This window comes from Enoplosus armatus, chromosome 23, assembly GCF_043641665.1.
Source record: "Enoplosus armatus isolate fEnoArm2 chromosome 23, fEnoArm2.hap1, whole genome shotgun sequence".
In the NCBI taxonomy this organism is placed as follows: Eukaryota; Metazoa; Chordata; class Actinopteri; order Centrarchiformes; family Enoplosidae; genus Enoplosus; species Enoplosus armatus.
The window spans coordinates 12,462,442-12,480,313 of record NC_092202.1 but is presented as its reverse complement, the minus strand read 5'-3'; the positions used below and the strand labels follow the sequence as shown (position 1 = coordinate 12,480,313).

General features: G+C 45.7%; 1 protein-coding gene across 1 annotated transcript in view; it reads left to right on the top strand.

Annotated features, from left to right (window-relative positions):
* Positions 1-12,825, top strand: part of efnb3b (ephrin-B3b) — a 71,877-nt gene extending 59,052 nt beyond the window's left edge. Inside the window, exons 3-5 of the mRNA XM_070929904.1 lie at positions 5,371-5,463; positions 8,306-8,368; positions 12,235-12,825. Of these exons, the coding sequence (XP_070786005.1) occupies positions 5,371-5,463; positions 8,306-8,368; positions 12,235-12,668 (590 nt within the window). The 3' untranslated portion in view covers positions 12,669-12,825. The remainder of the gene's footprint in view (positions 1-5,370; positions 5,464-8,305; positions 8,369-12,234) is intronic.
* The last annotated feature ends 5,047 nt before the right edge of the window (positions 12,826-17,872 follow it).

Sequence of the window (17,872 nt, the reverse complement as noted above, 5' to 3'; positions counted from 1 at the left end):
CCTGGGGGAAAATTCAGCCATGGGCCCCTGTTGATCCCCCTTCCTCTCAGTGCATTATGTATCCTGTCATCTTCAAGTAAAACATATTAAACACACATTTATTTAGTCATATGCACCACACAAAAGTCCATTTAACATAAGCATGAGTTTTAAAATCTCTGTAAAGAATCTTCTTTCTGAGCAGAGAGAGAATGCTATGCTCACCTCGGTCAATTTTTTATGCATTATGTTATGTTTTATGCATTAGGCATTATGTTTTCTGGTTGTCCATCCGTCCCATTCTCGTGAACGCGATATCTCAGGAACGCCTTGAGGGAATTTCTTCAAATATGGTCCACTTGGATTCAAGGATTAACTGATCCGAATTTGTTATAACTCAAGAATTATGATAGATGATGTTTAATGGAATACAACAATGAAGTGATGACATTTTATTACCCAAAAGGTCAAAGGTCAACTTCACTGTGACATCATAATATCCTGGAAAAACACATTTCTGGCCATTATTCAACACCATAACTCAGGAACAGAAGGGGAGATTGTGACCATATTTCACAGTTGGTCGGACACTGAATAGCTGACACTTTTGACTCAAAGGTCATTGTGACCTCGAAATAGGTTTTTAGCCATAATTTCAGATTGAATTGGGCGATTACAGATTTCACACACATGTTGACTGGGACAACACGGTGACTAAACAATAACTAGCACTGTACAGACTTTCCTCTCGTCCAATTCTGCCTTTAACTTCCTGCCTCATTCTGAATTTTGTCATCGGAACCACGTGACTGCAAACAACATGTTGGAGCGCACTGAGCTAATCGTGATCCTGTGAGTGAAAACAAAAGCACCACATTTTGTGCAGCTGTGCTCTATAAGAATCCATCTTTACATAGTAATCAAGTACATGTGTACCTGTTTAGCTACTACATCTATGATAATCCTTCATTAACCAGTTCAACAATGTATTTTCACTGGAATCATACGTATGTATCATCCATATAGTGAGAAAAATACACTTCACACCTTGTATTCAATTCATTCCAAGTATTCACGTCATATATGAGTCTGGACAGACATGGATGTAACCTGCAACTTGACTGATTGGCGGAGGCATACACACAGGTCACTGTCCTAACTGCAGCCTGAGTGGAAGAATGCAGGCGCTACTTAGGATGTAAAAAATACTAAAAACGTTCTTTTGGTTAAAAAAAGAAAAATACCCAGTGGGGTAGCTGCTAACTTTGCCCAGCTGATAATCCAGCCTTGGATTCAGCAGTGCATTTTTGGTTTAAATTCCCAAATGGCCCTCTTTCCATTTCCTGAAACAACATCTTGCACCAAAACGCTGGAAAAGCATATTGCACTAAAAGCTGGAATCAGAAATATATGAACTCTGGCAGTAAAACAGCACTTCTTGTGACTTTTGAGCAAAGTGAAATGTGAGTCGTGTCCCAAAGTAGACAGAAGGACGTGATGGAAATAACAACATCAGCATGTACACAAATTCACATCACTCACATAGGAGCAAGTGTTGTGCTGCGGGAGGCCGGCTGTCACTCAGCATGTGTGGAATATATAACCAGCGCTGCACAACACACCACTGGAGGAGGAAGGAATAGAGTGGGAGGGCAAACACTGAGGTCCGGGCTGCGTCTTAATGCAAATTAAGTAGCTTTGCATAGCCCACTGCAGCGAGTGACAGTCAATATGGAGCTGAACGCATGTCAGACGTGGGGGTTTAAGTCCCTGAATGAATGAGCGATATGGAGATATGATTCTAGTGGTGTCGTCTTCCACTTTTACGTAACAGCGGGCCAACTTCAGCGGCGGTAATGGAGGCAGAGAAGAGGCTTGGCCCAGTACTGACCTTGGTAATAACAAGAGAGACACGGAGAAAGACTCTCATCCACTCTGTGATCTTTTCTATGGACTAGATACACACTCCTCCCCCGGCCTGCCTGGCTGCCTGCCTCCTTGTGTGCAGAGCCCCGGCGCTGTGCAGTCTGATCGAGGTTGACTGCAGTATTATTTCATTAATTAAGTTTTTCCACTTCCTCCGCCTCTCCCTCCCGTCTTCCTGTCGAGCGAGGGTGGCGGAGCGACGCCCTTCCTCTCCTCTGTCCTCTGGCGCTTCACATCCCCCCCATCACTGCTGATCATTGTCTCAATTACTCATCCCTTCTCTCCCTCCTTGTCTCTCGCTGTTCTTCCTCCTTTCTCCTCTTATCTCATCCCAAATTGCTCTATACACTCCTCCCCACTCTCTTTTCTTCTCTCTCTGTCCTCCCCAAAAAACGGAGGTGGGAAAGATTTGAGGCACGCCATACCTACATCTTTCCCATCGTTTCCCCGCTCTCGTCTGTGTCTCTCATCAGGATTTCACAGATGTTCTGTGATTATTTCTACCTTGATTTGGTGATATCATTACCCCCCCCCCCCCCCCCCCCAAGTACCAGGAAATTTTCAGCATTTTCAGTGTTCAGGAACCAAGGTTGGGCGGGGTGGGAGGGGGTTATATTTTCGATCCAAGGACAAAGCAGCGATGATCTCTTTGTTCGCTTTGTTCCTGTGAAATTGAGATTCACTCAAATAGTGGCACCTGCAACACGTCTAATGGATTTAAGAGGATTTGTGGTGATACAGTTCACTGTTTTAACAAAAAGTCCCTTGTGATATTTGTGACCTGTTCATTATGATGTTAAAAAAGTAACTTGCATTTGCAAAATCACCTGGTTCACTTTGGCTCCCCTGCTCTCCGTCTCTGTCTCTTTCCCTGTCTCCCTCTTCTTTGGTATCCATTACCGCTCCACTTTTCCATAATGGAGACATTAGAGTCTTTCACCTCGCTGCTATCTATCATGTCATTTAAACTCTTTCCTTGCTTTCTGTTTTTAACTTCTCTACTTGTTTCTCTGTCCTACCACTTTCCCGCCTTCTTTTTATGAATCATGTCTTCCTCCCTTCTCCTCCTCCCCGTGTCCACTGGGCTCTGGGTCATCTCCATTGTCTCACATAGTCTCCTGTCCCCATCATATCACCAACAGCTTGTCACAGGCAATCAGTCGCCCTGCCTCGCTTCCCTGCGCGGCCTCCTCCTCCTTTCCTCCTCCTATTCTTCCTCACCTTCCTCGTCTCCCGTCACCTTCTTGTCCTCCGTCGCGTGTCAGTAGTTATTACTCTCAGAAATCATAGTCCTCCGCCCTTCTCTCTCAGACCAGTTGAGGGTATTTACTCCATGCTCCATCCATTCCTTCAGTCAGAGCTGCTATTCTCGGCCCATCTTTATCACATTCTTTACCTTTTCTAGCTTTAAGATAATTAAGATAGATATGAGTCATTTGTACTTAAGAGAAAATTTTAAGTACGAGAAAAGTTGCATGTCCTATTTAAGAACAAATCTGTTCATACAAGTGGTTCTTGCATAAGGCCCAATCTTTTCTGAATCTGAAAGTGCCTCTGAATAATGTTCAAAACATGTTGCTACAATCTGAATATGCCATCTGAGCAGCCAAATATATATATTAAAAAAAAAAGGTCTTTTTCAATGATACAATTAAGCCCTGATGAAACAAGCTGTACTTAAGTTTCCATTTCTTTGAACTTCATTCAAATAAATACATTTTTCCTCCTGCATTACCTAGGACCCAGACAGAAAAATACTATGATTTAAAATGATTTGGTGACACAACAAATAGTAGAAAAACTTGCGGAACGTACAAACTTTTTCACAGCCCTTAAATTAAACCTTCTTTATATATCCCTTCATCCATCCCTGCCTCCTGGCTTTCTCACCATACTGCTGTTCACATTGACCTCCGCCCGCTTCTCTCCTCCTCTGCTTTCACACTCTGCATCCTGCAGGAATGGATGGAGAGAGAGAGAGAGGGAGGTGTTAAAAGTAAAGCTGCCTCTTTTTTCACACTTTTATTTCTCTCTCTCTCTCTCTCTCTCTCTCTCGTCCCCCAGCCCTCCTTCTCTGCCTCGCTTCAGACAGGCTAATCTGTAGCCTGAAGCGAAGTGGCGGGGGGAAAATTATTTTTTATATTTCTTTAAGGAGACATGGTGAGGGTTAGCCCAGGAGCTATAACGGGGAAAATAAGGATAGGCGGGTGGTGTGTGCAGGGCTGTTTGGGCTGGTTGGTGGAAGGAGGCAAAATATGTTTGCTGTCTTTTTTTCTTTTTTTTTACTAGCCACTGTGGCTACATGTCAGTCCTTCCATCAAGTTTAAGGCTGAAGATAGTTTCAAGTTCTCAAAAGAGTCATGAACATTTAGCTGGAGCCGACTGCAGTCTTCTCACTTTGAAAGCCTCTCTCATCTCTTCAGCCCTTACCTCCTCTTTTGTCTCTCCTCTTCCTCTGCCTCTGCCTCCTCATATCTCCATCCCTCCACTTTCACAGTTTCATCCCTCCATCCTGATTCTCTGTGTGTGTTCCTTCCTCCTCCTCCTCCCCCTCCTCCGGCCTCTGTGACCTGCAGACCAGTGATCTTTAATGCATTCACTGACATGCTTTATGTAAGAAGAAGTGCGAGAGTGTTACAGGGATTCTTGCCTGTGCACTTTGTCAGCACTGCTTGACCTCCTTTGGCCTCCTTCCTAGCTTCAGGTCAGGATGCTGATGTGTGACCTGCTGCTATATCTCTATGGTTTTGATTGAATTGTTGCATTTTTTTTCAGTGTAAGAAAAGCTTTTACGGCTTGACATATGAAATCCCCCATTGCCTGTATTAACACATCAGTCCCTCAACTTTAAATTGAAAATTGTTCTTTAATTCGCTTAATTAAAACATAAGAGAGAGAGGGAGAGAGAGAGAGAGAGAGAGAGAGAGTGTAATGGGGTATTACCATTTGGAGCCTCTACTCGTTCAGCTCAGTGTGTTAACCAATCAGATCCAGTTTCTCTCCACACACAGTTGTTTTCTCAGGGGCTCCATTTTATTTCATACACGCCCTTGATTGGATTACCATCCTTCTTTTCCATCAGCCAGTCTATGCCTCTCTAAATTACCCCCCTCTCCTGCTATTTCCCCAGCCCGAGCAGCGATTGCAGGTGACTGAAAGCGGTTGAGTCCATGCGGCGCGGCGGGGGTGTTGATGAATTCCAGCGGACTGCTAAATGAGGACTTATTAAAGTGCTGCCGCTTCGTAGTTTGACATTTCAGAGCTTCTGGTGGAGTTTTAAATCGCTGCCTCTGCAAATGTCACTCGCTGACTCTCTGGAATGGCCGACCATATGAATAGAAGCTATTGTTGGTGTCGGCTATAGATTGAGAGAGAGTGGCTTTAACAGATGTGTGTGTGTGTGTGTGTGTGTATACCACCCTGCTACTTGGCTAATTGTGCAATTTTGTGTTTCCATCCCTCCAGCTACATCAGATGGGACGCGCCAAGGCCTGGATAGCATGAGAGGCGGAGTGTGTGCCACGCAAGGCATGAAGGTGGTCCTGAAAGTGGGGCAGAGTAAGTCCTCTCACCTCTCTCTTCCTGCATTATTTTCTCTCTCTCATGCGCACGTGAGCTCTCCCATATGTACTCCCAGAGTCCACCACACATGGACACTCTCTCACTCACTCATAGCGCACACACACACACACACACACACACACACTGTTATTCATGCACCACACACAATTGCTCACTTAACACACAGTATGACTAACACACATTGGCTGCTGTCCACCGCGTCTCACATCATCTCCCATCTGTACAGTACATTCATTACTGCCCCTTATCTGACATGCAGCCTCTTCCACTTTTAAACCACCTCTCTTATCTCCCTCTTTCTTACACACACACACACACACACACACACACATATACGAAACACGTACACACAAAGGAGTGATGTACGTGTGTGTTCCCGCCGAGCGTATTAGGGCTCGTTAAGTGGCGAGGACAGCGGAGAAGTGTGGGATCAGTCAGCTCTAATGAGCCCTGTTGACTCCCTTCTCACTCTGCCTTTTAACTACTACTGACTCACGCTGGACACACACACACACACACACACAAACACACACAGACACACACTCAAACACACTCTTTGAAACTCACGTATCCCAGTGCGGTATATACATTGCAGGCATAAACATTAGCTCACACATGCAAGGAGTAGAGCACACACACGGGGCGCTGGCATGCAAACTGAAGTGTCCGTGCAGGCATACGCACACACACACACACACACACACACACGTGTACACACCAGAACACACACATTTCCTCCGAACGGCAGACCTGCCGGCTAGAGCACGATAACAAAATGACTCCATTCAGTGTTAAAGCACACAGTCAGTGCTTTTTAATGACCCGTAGCTGCACACACACTTCTAATTTGTTTGGAAAATATTCACTGGTAATGACCCTCACATGCAGGCTTTTCCGAAAAGCAGCAGGAAAAAAAAGGACTGTTTAAGCATTTTTACTGATCTGCGCATTCCTACACATAATAGGCACCTGTCCTTCACACGACCCCCCCCCTCACACACACATGGACACACACTCGCCTATTTCTATTTCTTTAGCCTATCCTGTGTTATCGGGCCTTGTTGTATTGTAGGTGCTCTTCATCAAAGAGTCAAGTGGCGCTGCTGTGGCTCTATCAGCCCGTAACATCAGCATAGTCAGCTCAGCTCAATAGAAATACCACACACACACACACACACACACACTTTCTTTCCCCTGGCTTTTTCACCACATGGGCAGTGGAAAAGCTACCTCCCTCACACACACACACACACACACACACACACACACACACATACAAAGCACTTGGTCACAACTCTATGAAGTTCTTAGACGCACGCACACACACCTTTTTATTTGTCATCTTTCCCTTTTCTCTCTGTCCCTGTTTCATCTGTCTTCTTCTCTTATCTCCTCTGTCCTTCCTCTACTTCTTCTCTATTCCCTCTGCATTTGCCTTCTCTTTTGTTTTTTTTAACCCCTTTTCATTCAAACAACATTGCTCGCTTCCCTTTCAAATTCCCCTTTTCCCTGTCCTCATCACTTCCCTTTCACTTTACATGCGAGCCATCTCTCCTTACAACTCTCCCTCTCAGTCCCCCTCTGTTATTTTCACTTTTTTTTCCTGTCTTTCTTGTCTTATCTGCTATGTGGCTGAAAGGTCACGTCTGTGTTGTTTGTCGTCTAAATAAGCAGCGTGCCGCCTCACGGTGATCTCTGATGAGATATGGCGCTCTGCTTCGCTCCGAGGAACACACACACATTCGCGAAACGCAGACTCTTGCACTCTCGCCCTACACACATACATTGACCTGTCTTCTCTTATTTTATTCTTTATCTATCTTGCTTGCTCTTTTTCTCTGTCACACACACACACACACACACACACACTCTCAGACACGCATACAGCCTGAACCTCCCTCCACTAGCCCCTGCTGACCACACAGCAGTTTCTATTGATCCAGACAGCCCCGCCCCTAACTTCTGTTTGGTGACTGTCATGAGGGAGCTGCCAGCCAATAGCATTACACTTCTCTAAATGTCAGTATGTGTAGGTTGATGGCTGTGCATGCACACACACATTCCCCAGTTTGTACATCAGCATAATGCAGTGTGTGTGTGTGTGTGTGTCTTTGTGGGTTTACTGTACAGTTTCATCCATAAGCACCCCATGGCCATATCTATTTTGCTGTCCCCTGCTGCTGCAATGTCCAATAACAGGCCTTTTCTTTAAAATGTTGCTTAAACTGCAGAGCTGAATAGTCATATCCCAATATAAAACTCTATTCTTGCAGCCTACTGTTGGCCAGATGGCTCAGAAGCGAACAAAATTAGTATTTTCTGAAGCATCTCTTTCAGCGGTGAGGAGTGGCACTTCTACAATAGCTGCATCTGTGCGTGTGTGCCCTTGTGTGTGTGTGTGTGTGTTTGCATGTGTCACGTAAACGCACTTTAATGCCATCACCATTACTGAGGGCTTGCTAGACAGATGGCCTGATTTAGCGACTACAGATTACAAGCCGTTATGGCCTTGTGTAAATTCACTCTGGCCAAAACAACAAACGGCCTCTCTTTAGTTTCCCATTCAAACAAATGGAAAAGTGCTCATGCACGGCGCATGGAAGCCCAATCAATATGTGCTCTCCTGTAATGGGAGTGGAGGGGAGGGAAGCCTTTATTAAAGCTCTTCTGTCTCTATTTCTCTCCCTGGCTGGCTCTCTGTTTGCGAATGTCACTTATTGGTTCCCACTCTGAGAGCCTTGGCTGCTGTAGAAAATACAGGCTTTCCCGGTATTTCTGCCATTCTGCTCATATTCCACCCTTATTTTTTCCCCCACAGGCCCATATGGGCTGCCTCCGAAGAAGGACCCGCCAGCGGGACGCACCACCAGCAGAAACCCAGGTAAGCAGGAGACCAAACGGAGATAATCCTCGGCGGATCCATCCACAAAATGGATGGAGGGAATAAGCGAAGACTGGTAGATAAAAAGAAAAGCAGGGGGGGGGGGGGAGGGAGGGAGGAGGCGACAGATGGAGAATGTGCAGCGGTGACATCTGTGGATCTCTCTATTTAATTCCATATCTTTCTCTCTCCCGCTCCCCTGCTCTGTATCCGTCTCCTCCTCATCTCTGCACCCGGCCCTCTGAGCTAAGTGCTGCAGGCGGGGAATGGATGGCTAATAGCTACCTTGGGAGAAGGACAAGAAAAAGGGAGGGAGGAAGAAAGAGGCCGGAGGAGAGAGGGAGAGAGGGGGCAGCAGGAGAGAGGGGCCAGACCGACGGCGACATTTTAGAGAATTATTATTGTCATTAGTTTGGGTGGCCTGGATTCTGTAGTTCCGTCGAGAGAGAGAAAGAGAGAGAGAGAGAGAGAGAGAGAGAGAGAGAGAGAAATGAGAATTACGGAAAGATGAGGGTAGAGAGAGAAGAAGAGACATAGGGGAGCGATGGAACAGAGTGGGTAGACGTGGGAGGCACAGAAGGAGGGGAAGGAAAAGAATAATTGAAAAGCAAAGAGGAGAGGGGAATAGAACAAGGAGATGGAAATGGAGAGAGGCTAGATTCATGCTCTACCTCAAAGTCATTCAGTGGAGGGGAAAGAACATGATCTGCTCTCAGTTGAGTTCATTTTTATTTATTTTGGTGGTGGTGGAGTTGTGTACTATACCAAATGTGTGAATTGGGGCATTCACACATTGTCCATACCTCACATAGGTGAGAACTGTATGTGTGAAGTAAGCAACAATAGTGTGCATTGTTTTTACTAGAATGAGACGAATAACACTGGACACACCACGAGACTGATTTACATCACACTCATAATGAGGGATTTTACACATTTGAGGCTCTCAGACGAGGACATGTTAGCACACACACACTTATCTGAAATGATTATTTTGACTCCTGACACAACAGTTGTGCTAGAATTTCTAATCCTCCTGTGAATACACTTGAAATCAGCTCAGCTAATAGCTGGAATGTTGCTGGTTATGCACAGTCTCTCGTTTTGTTTGTTTGTCTAAGGATGTAAACAAATACATTGTGGGGGGTATGAACAGATAATTCTCTCTGGACAGATATGCACAGCGTCTCAACTGAATTCTCTGAGAAGAAGGCATGTAGTTTGGAGAAAATAGTGTCAATTGGATGAAAGAAAAAAAAACCCTCAGAGCCGTAACTCAGTCAAATCAACACACACACACACACACACACACACTACTAACTCACTCTTTACAGAGGTGGCAAGATCTCAGATGTCCATCGAGGATAGACATCCTTAAATCTGTAAATCATAAAAACTTCAGATCTGGTCTCATAATCCTTGGCTTAGACTTTTTCCTCAGTATCAAAGTATTCCAGTTTATCGTCGTCTGTGCAACGGAAACAAGTCACCAGAGACATTCAGACATTCGGGGAGTTTCATTCTCACTTCCTGTAGAAACCTGAATACAGATATTTGTGTGAAAGTAAACAAATATATATACAGATTTGATCCTAATCCACACGTATGACACGGTCACCGGTCATGGCATTGTTAAGATCAGTGTTAATGGCACAGTTAGTATGTGTCTATAGTGAAACTGCCAGAAATGTTTTTTAAAAAAACACAATGCTTCTGCGTCCTGCATTATGATACAAGGTATTCGTGACATGCTGTCACACCATTGGAAACCAAAAAACAAAGAATAGAAGAGCGAGGGTGTCAGGAGTGTATACAAAGTCCCTGGTGCGAGTCCAGACGGGGGCCATTGGTGCACATCAAGCCACCTTCTGTATCACCATAGCGGTTGATGAAACGACCCAGTACACATGGATAGAAAGAGACAAATAAATTCATCAAAAAGAAAATAAAACGTGAAGCAGCAATGAAATGCCACGATGCATCAGAGTTACTGGTGCTCCATTAATTATGTAATCTTGTCGCATCCTCTTGAATGTATTCATACAAAGGTTGTTGATGGAAACATGCACTGATTCACGCTTTATTTTGACAAAATGTTCCGAAATTTGCATAGAACATGTGCAACAGTTCAGTGGAAAAAATATCTGGTGTCTCAAGCATTATAAAACAGTTCCAAAAAATAGGTAGAAAAACTATATAAGACCAACTACATCCTGAAATGTGAATTATACTGAAGAAATTGAAGGAGGAAGGACAGCTGGCTCACAGACTATGTTATCACCTTGACCTGTTCTTTCATTTCTGACCGGTCAGATGTCACTCTCCAAGGTGGAATTCACTGATGAAATAAAAAAAAGAAAAAAAAAGAAAAGAAGAGGGAGGCAAGGGGAAAAGAAGGCGTCAGAGTCTGAGCTAGGGTGATAAAAAATGAAACACAGGAGGGAGTGAGAAGTGGAAAATAGGGGGAGCGAGGAGAGAAGGTGGAGGAGGAGAGGTGAGGGAAGAGGATATAATAAAGAGAGCCGGTGAAAGGCGGCGATCATAATGGAGATGGAGAATGAGGGATGTTGGGTTAATGGAGGGAGGAAGAAAACGGGAGGAGGAGAAGGGGGGGTAATCGACGTCCGGCATTAGCGCTTTGCTCCCACTCAGTCCAGCGCGACGGGGGGCCGAGCAGCACGGGAGGGGGGGGGGGGGGGGGTGAGGTTGTTTGCATGTACTTGTTGCATGGTTGTGTGCGTCCATATCTTAGTGTGCGCGCGTCCGTATGTGTGTTTTGGGCTGCTAGGCACTGAGCTCAGAGCAAGGTAGGTCATTATAGCTACAATAACCTGAAGATAGAGAGAACCACGGAGCGAGGGAGGGCGAGGAAGCGGAGGAGACGCTGGAGAGGGAGACGGATGGGGAGAAAAGAAAGGGATGTGTGCCAAGAATAATGATAGACCAATCCAAAGGCTCTATATAGCAGGGACTCGCATTACCGGCCTTAACCAGTTTGCCACACACATTCACACGGTCCGGAGCCAGATCCCCCCACCTACTCTATAAACACACACAGATGCACACACTCATATGCGCGTCCAGACCATCGTCCACCTGCTGAGTCCTGACCCGACCTCCTGCGGGGAAAACTGTGAGCTCCGAGGCTGCAAAGATCTTAGGTTTCAGGCAGACAGACGCACAACAGACAGAGGGAGCAATCGGCTGACACACCGAGAGATAGCGTGACAGACAGTTTGATAAACAGGCAGACAGATACAAAGACAGACAGACAGACAGACAGACAGACAGACAAGCAGGCAGGCAGGAAGGCCAGCAGGCAAGGGGAGTGTGTGGTCTGGTGGTAGAAGCAGAGCGGGGAGGCTCTCTCTTCATGTGGCTGGCTGTAATGCTAAATAAATACAGTTGTTAAGGTTAGGGAAATAGAGTGTTACCTTGATACACAATGTGGCTTAGCCAGGCTGTCCACAAGAGTATATACCGTACTATACTCTCCCACTCACACACAGACATCCCTCTCTATTTTATATGCACTGCTGTCCACTTCATTGCATCAATAAAGAGACCACATATAAGCGTCTGTGAGATTTGCTGCATACTTACTGCATTCCACTGGGTTAAGTCTCCGCAGCCTTCACTAGCAGCGCTAAACCAGCGCCATTACTCATGTTATTGTGGTACAGCGCCATAAGGATTGGTATGTTTATATAAAAGCTCATGAAAACACAAATTGTGAAAGCAAGCTGTGTTATTGCTCCAGTATATTCGCGATGATTAATATACATACATAAATCAAGGGGAAACCCTGGAAGCAGCTTGTAATACTGTGGATATGTGGAATAAGATTGTCCTGTCATTTGTTCCAGGTGGTGCAGGGAACTCCACCCAGTCCCGAGGAGGCAGCGGCTTTGGGGGCGAGGGCGGCGGCGAGAATGCGGCCCTCCAACCCTCCAACATCGCCCTCATCGCCGGCGCCGCAGGAGGCTCTGCCTTCCTCCTGCTGGTAACTGCGGTGATCTGCGTGGTGTGCTACAGGCGGCGGCACGCCAAGCACTCGGACACCCACCACCCTCCGCTGTCGCTGTCCTCGCTCACCAGCCCCAAGCGGGGAGGGGGCGGGGGCATCTCCAGCTCCAACAACAACGGTTCTGAGCCCAGCGACATCATCATACCCCTGCGGACATCGGACTCAGCCTACTGCCCGCACTACGAGAAGGTGAGCGGAGACTACGGACACCCCGTCTACATCGTCCAGGAGATGCCGCCTCAGAGCCCGGCCAACATCTACTACAAAGTATGAGATGGCCTCAGCTCTGGCCGACTGGACACATCCACCTCCCTCTACCCATTATTAACCAATCCCCTGCTCCAAATGAAGCCACAGCAAAGCTCGCCATCACAGCTCCGACCCTGAACCCCTCAATACTTCCAGTATTGTCCCATGGACCCCCCACTTACTGCCCCGTGAGCCCAGCCACAGTTGTGTTTCTATCTGAATAAACCACCCCACCCCATTCTCACACAACTGGGCCACCAAGTGTTAAGGGCAATGTCGTATTGGTACATAACCCTTCTTAACAAGGCCCTCACGAATGGGCAAGAGCCTCTGAGTGCCCCCCTCTTGTTAACTCAGAGCTAAACGAGCGCCACCCGTGCTGAATTGAAGAGTCGTCCCCATAACGCCAGTATGTGTGTGTGTGGCAACACACTTTGTTTCTAGGAGTATGGACCTGGCGTTGGGACTTGAGATGTTTTACAAAAGAAAAAAAAAGAGGAAAGGACTACAACAAAAAAAAACTACACCCCTGATCCCACTTAGCGCCGGAGAACTCTGTTTCCCAGAGGCCATACCTGCCTAGCTCACCGCCCCGCCCCTCAGAGCTCCGTCAGCCAACCAGAGACCGGCCCCTGCCACTAACTCACCAATAGGATTCTAGTTTGTTTGTGTTTGTTTCTCCTGAGAAAATAGGGGCCTCGGACTCTTCCAATCAGCAAGCCCCGGGCGGTGGTCACATGACCAGGCCCAGGCCTGTGGAGGTCTGACCAATCGGTGACACTCAGAATCTTGTATATTTTAATAATGTGTGTGTGTGTGTGTGTGAGACTGTGTGAGTGTGCATACGACTTGGATAATAATTATGGCGCTGCTGCTCCACATTAGACGTGTGTGCGCAGGTAGTGTGCTTCAGTACAGCAAGTTTGCATATGAGTTTGCATATGCGTGCGTGGGGTTTAGTTTGTGTGTGTGTGTGTACGCTTTGTGTGTGAGTGGTTGTGTGTATGCGTGCGTTCTTTAGACTTGTCTTAAATACCAAAACACAAAATAGTGAGCAAATATCAAAAAAGTGAGATTTTTTATCGCTATCAACACTTATAGATTATATATATGAATATCCAGTAAATAATTTCTAGATGTTTTTTTTTCTGTTTTCTATTGTTTTGTTATTTTTACCCACTCTGTTAAACTACACTTCTGTTGCTAGACATTTTTTATCTGCTGTTTTTGTTTTTCACAACTTAGAACAACCTTATTTCCTTTTTTTCCCCCTTTGCGTTGTATATTAATTTAATCCCTTTTTTAATTTTCCCGGCGAACAGAGGTTGTGTCTCTCTTCCTCTCTTCCCTCTCTCATTCACTCCCCCCCATTCCCTCCCTCCCACCCCCCCACCCCTACCCCCCCTCTAGGGTCTCTGAACTCTGTGTATATTTTTATAGCTCCTTGTACTATGCTGTAGTTTTGAAGTTTAGACCTCGTTTGTGGAAGTGTTGAGGTAGAACCATCTATGAAAGTTTTTTTTTTCAAACGTTTTTTTTGAACGCAGAAGTGAAAAGAAGTGAGGGGGGGGGGGGCAGTGATGGTGGGGAAGGGAGGGGGCGAAATGAAAAAAGAAGAATAAAGGAAAAAGAACAGGGCAGAGAGAGTGCTGTCTGGGGAGGAGGAATAAAGCGGCATCTGAATGCAGAACTTTTAAAAAAAAGAAAGGGAGGGAGACGAGGAAAGAAAAGACTGTGAAGGAATTGCACACTAAAGAAAAAGAAGCTGAGGGGAGGGGAGGATGGGAGCGGCAGGAGTGAGAGATGAAGGATCCCAAGGAAGGAAGGATGGAGAGCAGACGAAAGAGTGGCTGGCGAAGGAGAGAAACCTTTTCTTTGAAAGGAGGTCTGACGGACCAACAGTCAAAATGGATTTCGGAGGAGTTGAACTTTTAACCATGGAAGGGAGAGATCTCATCACACACACTCTCTCTCTCTCACACACACACACACACACACCTACTGTGACTCAGTCACACTTTATGTTAACGTGAGGTGGCACATTTCAGATTTGCTCCTCTTTTCCGCCAAAATTTGTGTTGAAATGCATCTCTGTGTATCACACACACACACACACACACACACACTCATTTATTATAAAGGCATGCACAGCACATTGCTAGCCATGGACACACACAAGAGAACCCCCCCCCCTCCTCCAGGCAGTCAGTACACTTTTTGTTTAACATACACACACACCCTCCCACTCAACCTAACACAAATTTCACACCTTTTAATGACTGTCACAAATGCCTACTGATTGCATTGAGTGACATACATTCTCTCTCGCTCCCGCTTGCTCGCTCTCTCAGACTCACACACACACACACACACACACACACACACACACACTTTCACCCGCACTTGACAAAAATGCTGATTGCTTTCATATGACTCTGTAGTTCTGTGATTAAGACTAACCCAATGGACATGGGAGGGATGAAAAGAACGTTTGTGTTGCGGTGTGTTTTCTTCTCTCTTTCTCACACACACACACACACACACACACACACACACACACACACACACACACACACACACACACGCTAGTGCCCAGCACCTCAACCTAGAGGGCAACAACACAACGCTGTGTTCAGAGGTGCAATATGTTCACATGTGCATACTAAAAAAAGCTGTTTTGTGTTGCTCATGTTTATAGCTTACGTGTAAACTGGGTGGCAGTGAAGAGCTTACGCTTTTACTTTTTTTAGACACACACACACACACACACGCACACATACAAGGCCTCCAGTGATGTAGCCATGCTTTCTGTGTGACGCCAGTGTTAAATCTGGACCTTACAACATTTCTCAACTGTGTTTTGTATCAGTATCTAACATCATATAATGAGATATGTTTCATAAAGTGTCACATCCGTCTGAAATGACTTTGTTCAACACATGATGATGTTCAAATATGTTTTTATACCATGAGTTTGGATTGTATTTGACTGTATCAAAATTGATTTCAAAGATGAAATGAGGGGGGAAAAACAACCTCAAATTCTTCTTTTTGTACAACTACCGACTTGTGTTTTTTATGTATGCTGTTAAGTCTGTGTCTATTTAAACATGCTCAGAGTACCTAAAATATCCTCCAAGCCAAATGAAGTGTCTGTTTCTCTCTCTTCAACAATTTCTGCAACTCTTTGGAGCACTCCAATCCAAAATGACAGTATTTTGGTCAAAAATGGCTGCTGCCGCGAGGGGGAATGTAAAACTTCTCGGACTTTACGGCGTCGACTCCGACAAAGAAGCCACTGCCCTGTTTTCAGTCCATTGCGCTCCCTCTCCCCCCTCCCTCTCAGCAAAATGTCAAGTATTTCTTGGACTCAAGTTTTTTTTTTTTTTTTTTTTTTTGTTTTATTGTTTGATTTTCATGTCGATGTTATTTCAAAGTTTTGTCTCTGGCTCTCACTGTTTGTGTTTGACTGGTCGACTCAACGTGCTGGCTTTTCTAAAAACCACGGACACGGCCACTGGTTGTCATGTTGAAAAGAGAAAGAAGAAAGTGCTGTTTCTATGGAACCGGGGAGAGAGAAGAGAAAAAAAAAAAAAAAAGCAGCTGCCGCCAAGCTCCCTCACCTCTCCGTTGGTGAAAGTGTGTGTATGTGTGTGTACACGTGTGTGAGTGTGTGTGTTTCTTTGTGCCAATAGACAGCGAGCGGAGGCCGCGGAGCGAGGTGGCTCTCGTATGTGACGTGTTGAGACTTTGTATTTGGGACACCTCTGTGTGAGAAGGTTTTTTGTGTCCTCTCCTCCTCCTCTTCTTCTCTCCTCCTTACCCCCTTGTCTACTCATCACAATGACCCCTGTACCCCCCCCCCCTCCCCTCCCCTCCCTCCCTCCCTCCCTCCCTCTCCTGTTCCCTTGCCCCCCCCCCCCCAACACACCTCTAAAGAGAGGAAAAAAATAGTACATTCCTGGTTTGGAAAAAAAAGGTTGAATAAAAAAACAAACAAAAATGTTTAAGCACCACTTTTTTGGTCCTGTTGTGTGATTAATTATTGTGTGAGGGTCTGCTGAGGTCTTTTGTTCTGCTAGTGTGTGTGTGTGTGTGTGTGTGTGTGTGTGAGTTCCTGAGGCCCACTGGTAACCCTGCCTTTAATAGAAGGTCTCTCCCCTTATCTCTGCTTTAGGCTTGTCTCAGCAGGGGCTCTTTCACTGCCTCTGCTAATAACACTGCCATTTCAGACACGCACACACACGCTGGCTGTCCCACTGGTGTTATCAACAAGTTATCAAAGCCGGCTTCGTTAGTGTTGAGTGTTGCTTGGCAACGTATTGACAGAGCTGATTTCATTCTCTGTCTCCCTCTCTAACACCCCTCTTCCTCCTCTATTTCCCCCTCTCTCCCTTTAGCTTTGTGGCATGTTTCTATGGTAACTGTGTGCGTCTTCTGCTCCCTTCCAAAATTTGTGTCATCCGGTTGTGTGTGTGTGTGTGTGTTTTTAAGGCCTTTCCAGAGCATGGTGTGCCACCAGGGTGGCCTAGGATGAGATGACCAGGCAGCTGCCTTTACCCTTTGATCTGTGATGTGTGAGAGTAGATTGCATGCCACACACACACACACACACTGACCCCAACTACACAAACGCCAACACATGTCCGTATGCAATCTTATGCACTGCCGCACACACCCAAACATACACCGGCATTGATCCTGGTAAGCCAAGTACAATGAGGGATGGCAAACGGTAAACATCCATTCACCAGCAACCTGCTAAGGCTGCTAATCTACCAAACACCTTCAGTCAGTGCCGCTAATTCCTTCCCTTTTCTCCCCCTTTTTAAATACACGTCAGGAGCAAGTTTTCAGCCATAATCTCATAAACCGTAATCATAACCTGCTTGTAAACAAAACCTGTTATTTACCGTGCCCAGGGTTTGGAACTGGTTTCTAATTAGACCCGGACCAAATCTAAACCAGTTCCTTACATTTCCTGCAGTGACTATAGGCCTTTTTCACATTTTAACTTGTCATAGTAGGAAAAGCACTGGTGTTACTTATAACATTAACAATGCCTCTGTTCTTTTCAAGTGTCACAGTAGAATACTTTTCTTTTCCCACACTAAGTCCCGGGAAACTCTGCCTCTGATTGGCTAGTACTCGTTGCCTCCATTAGTTAAGGTTGGATAAGGTTATGGTTATGGTGGGTTTAGGGTTAGCCAATCAGAGGCAGAGTAGGG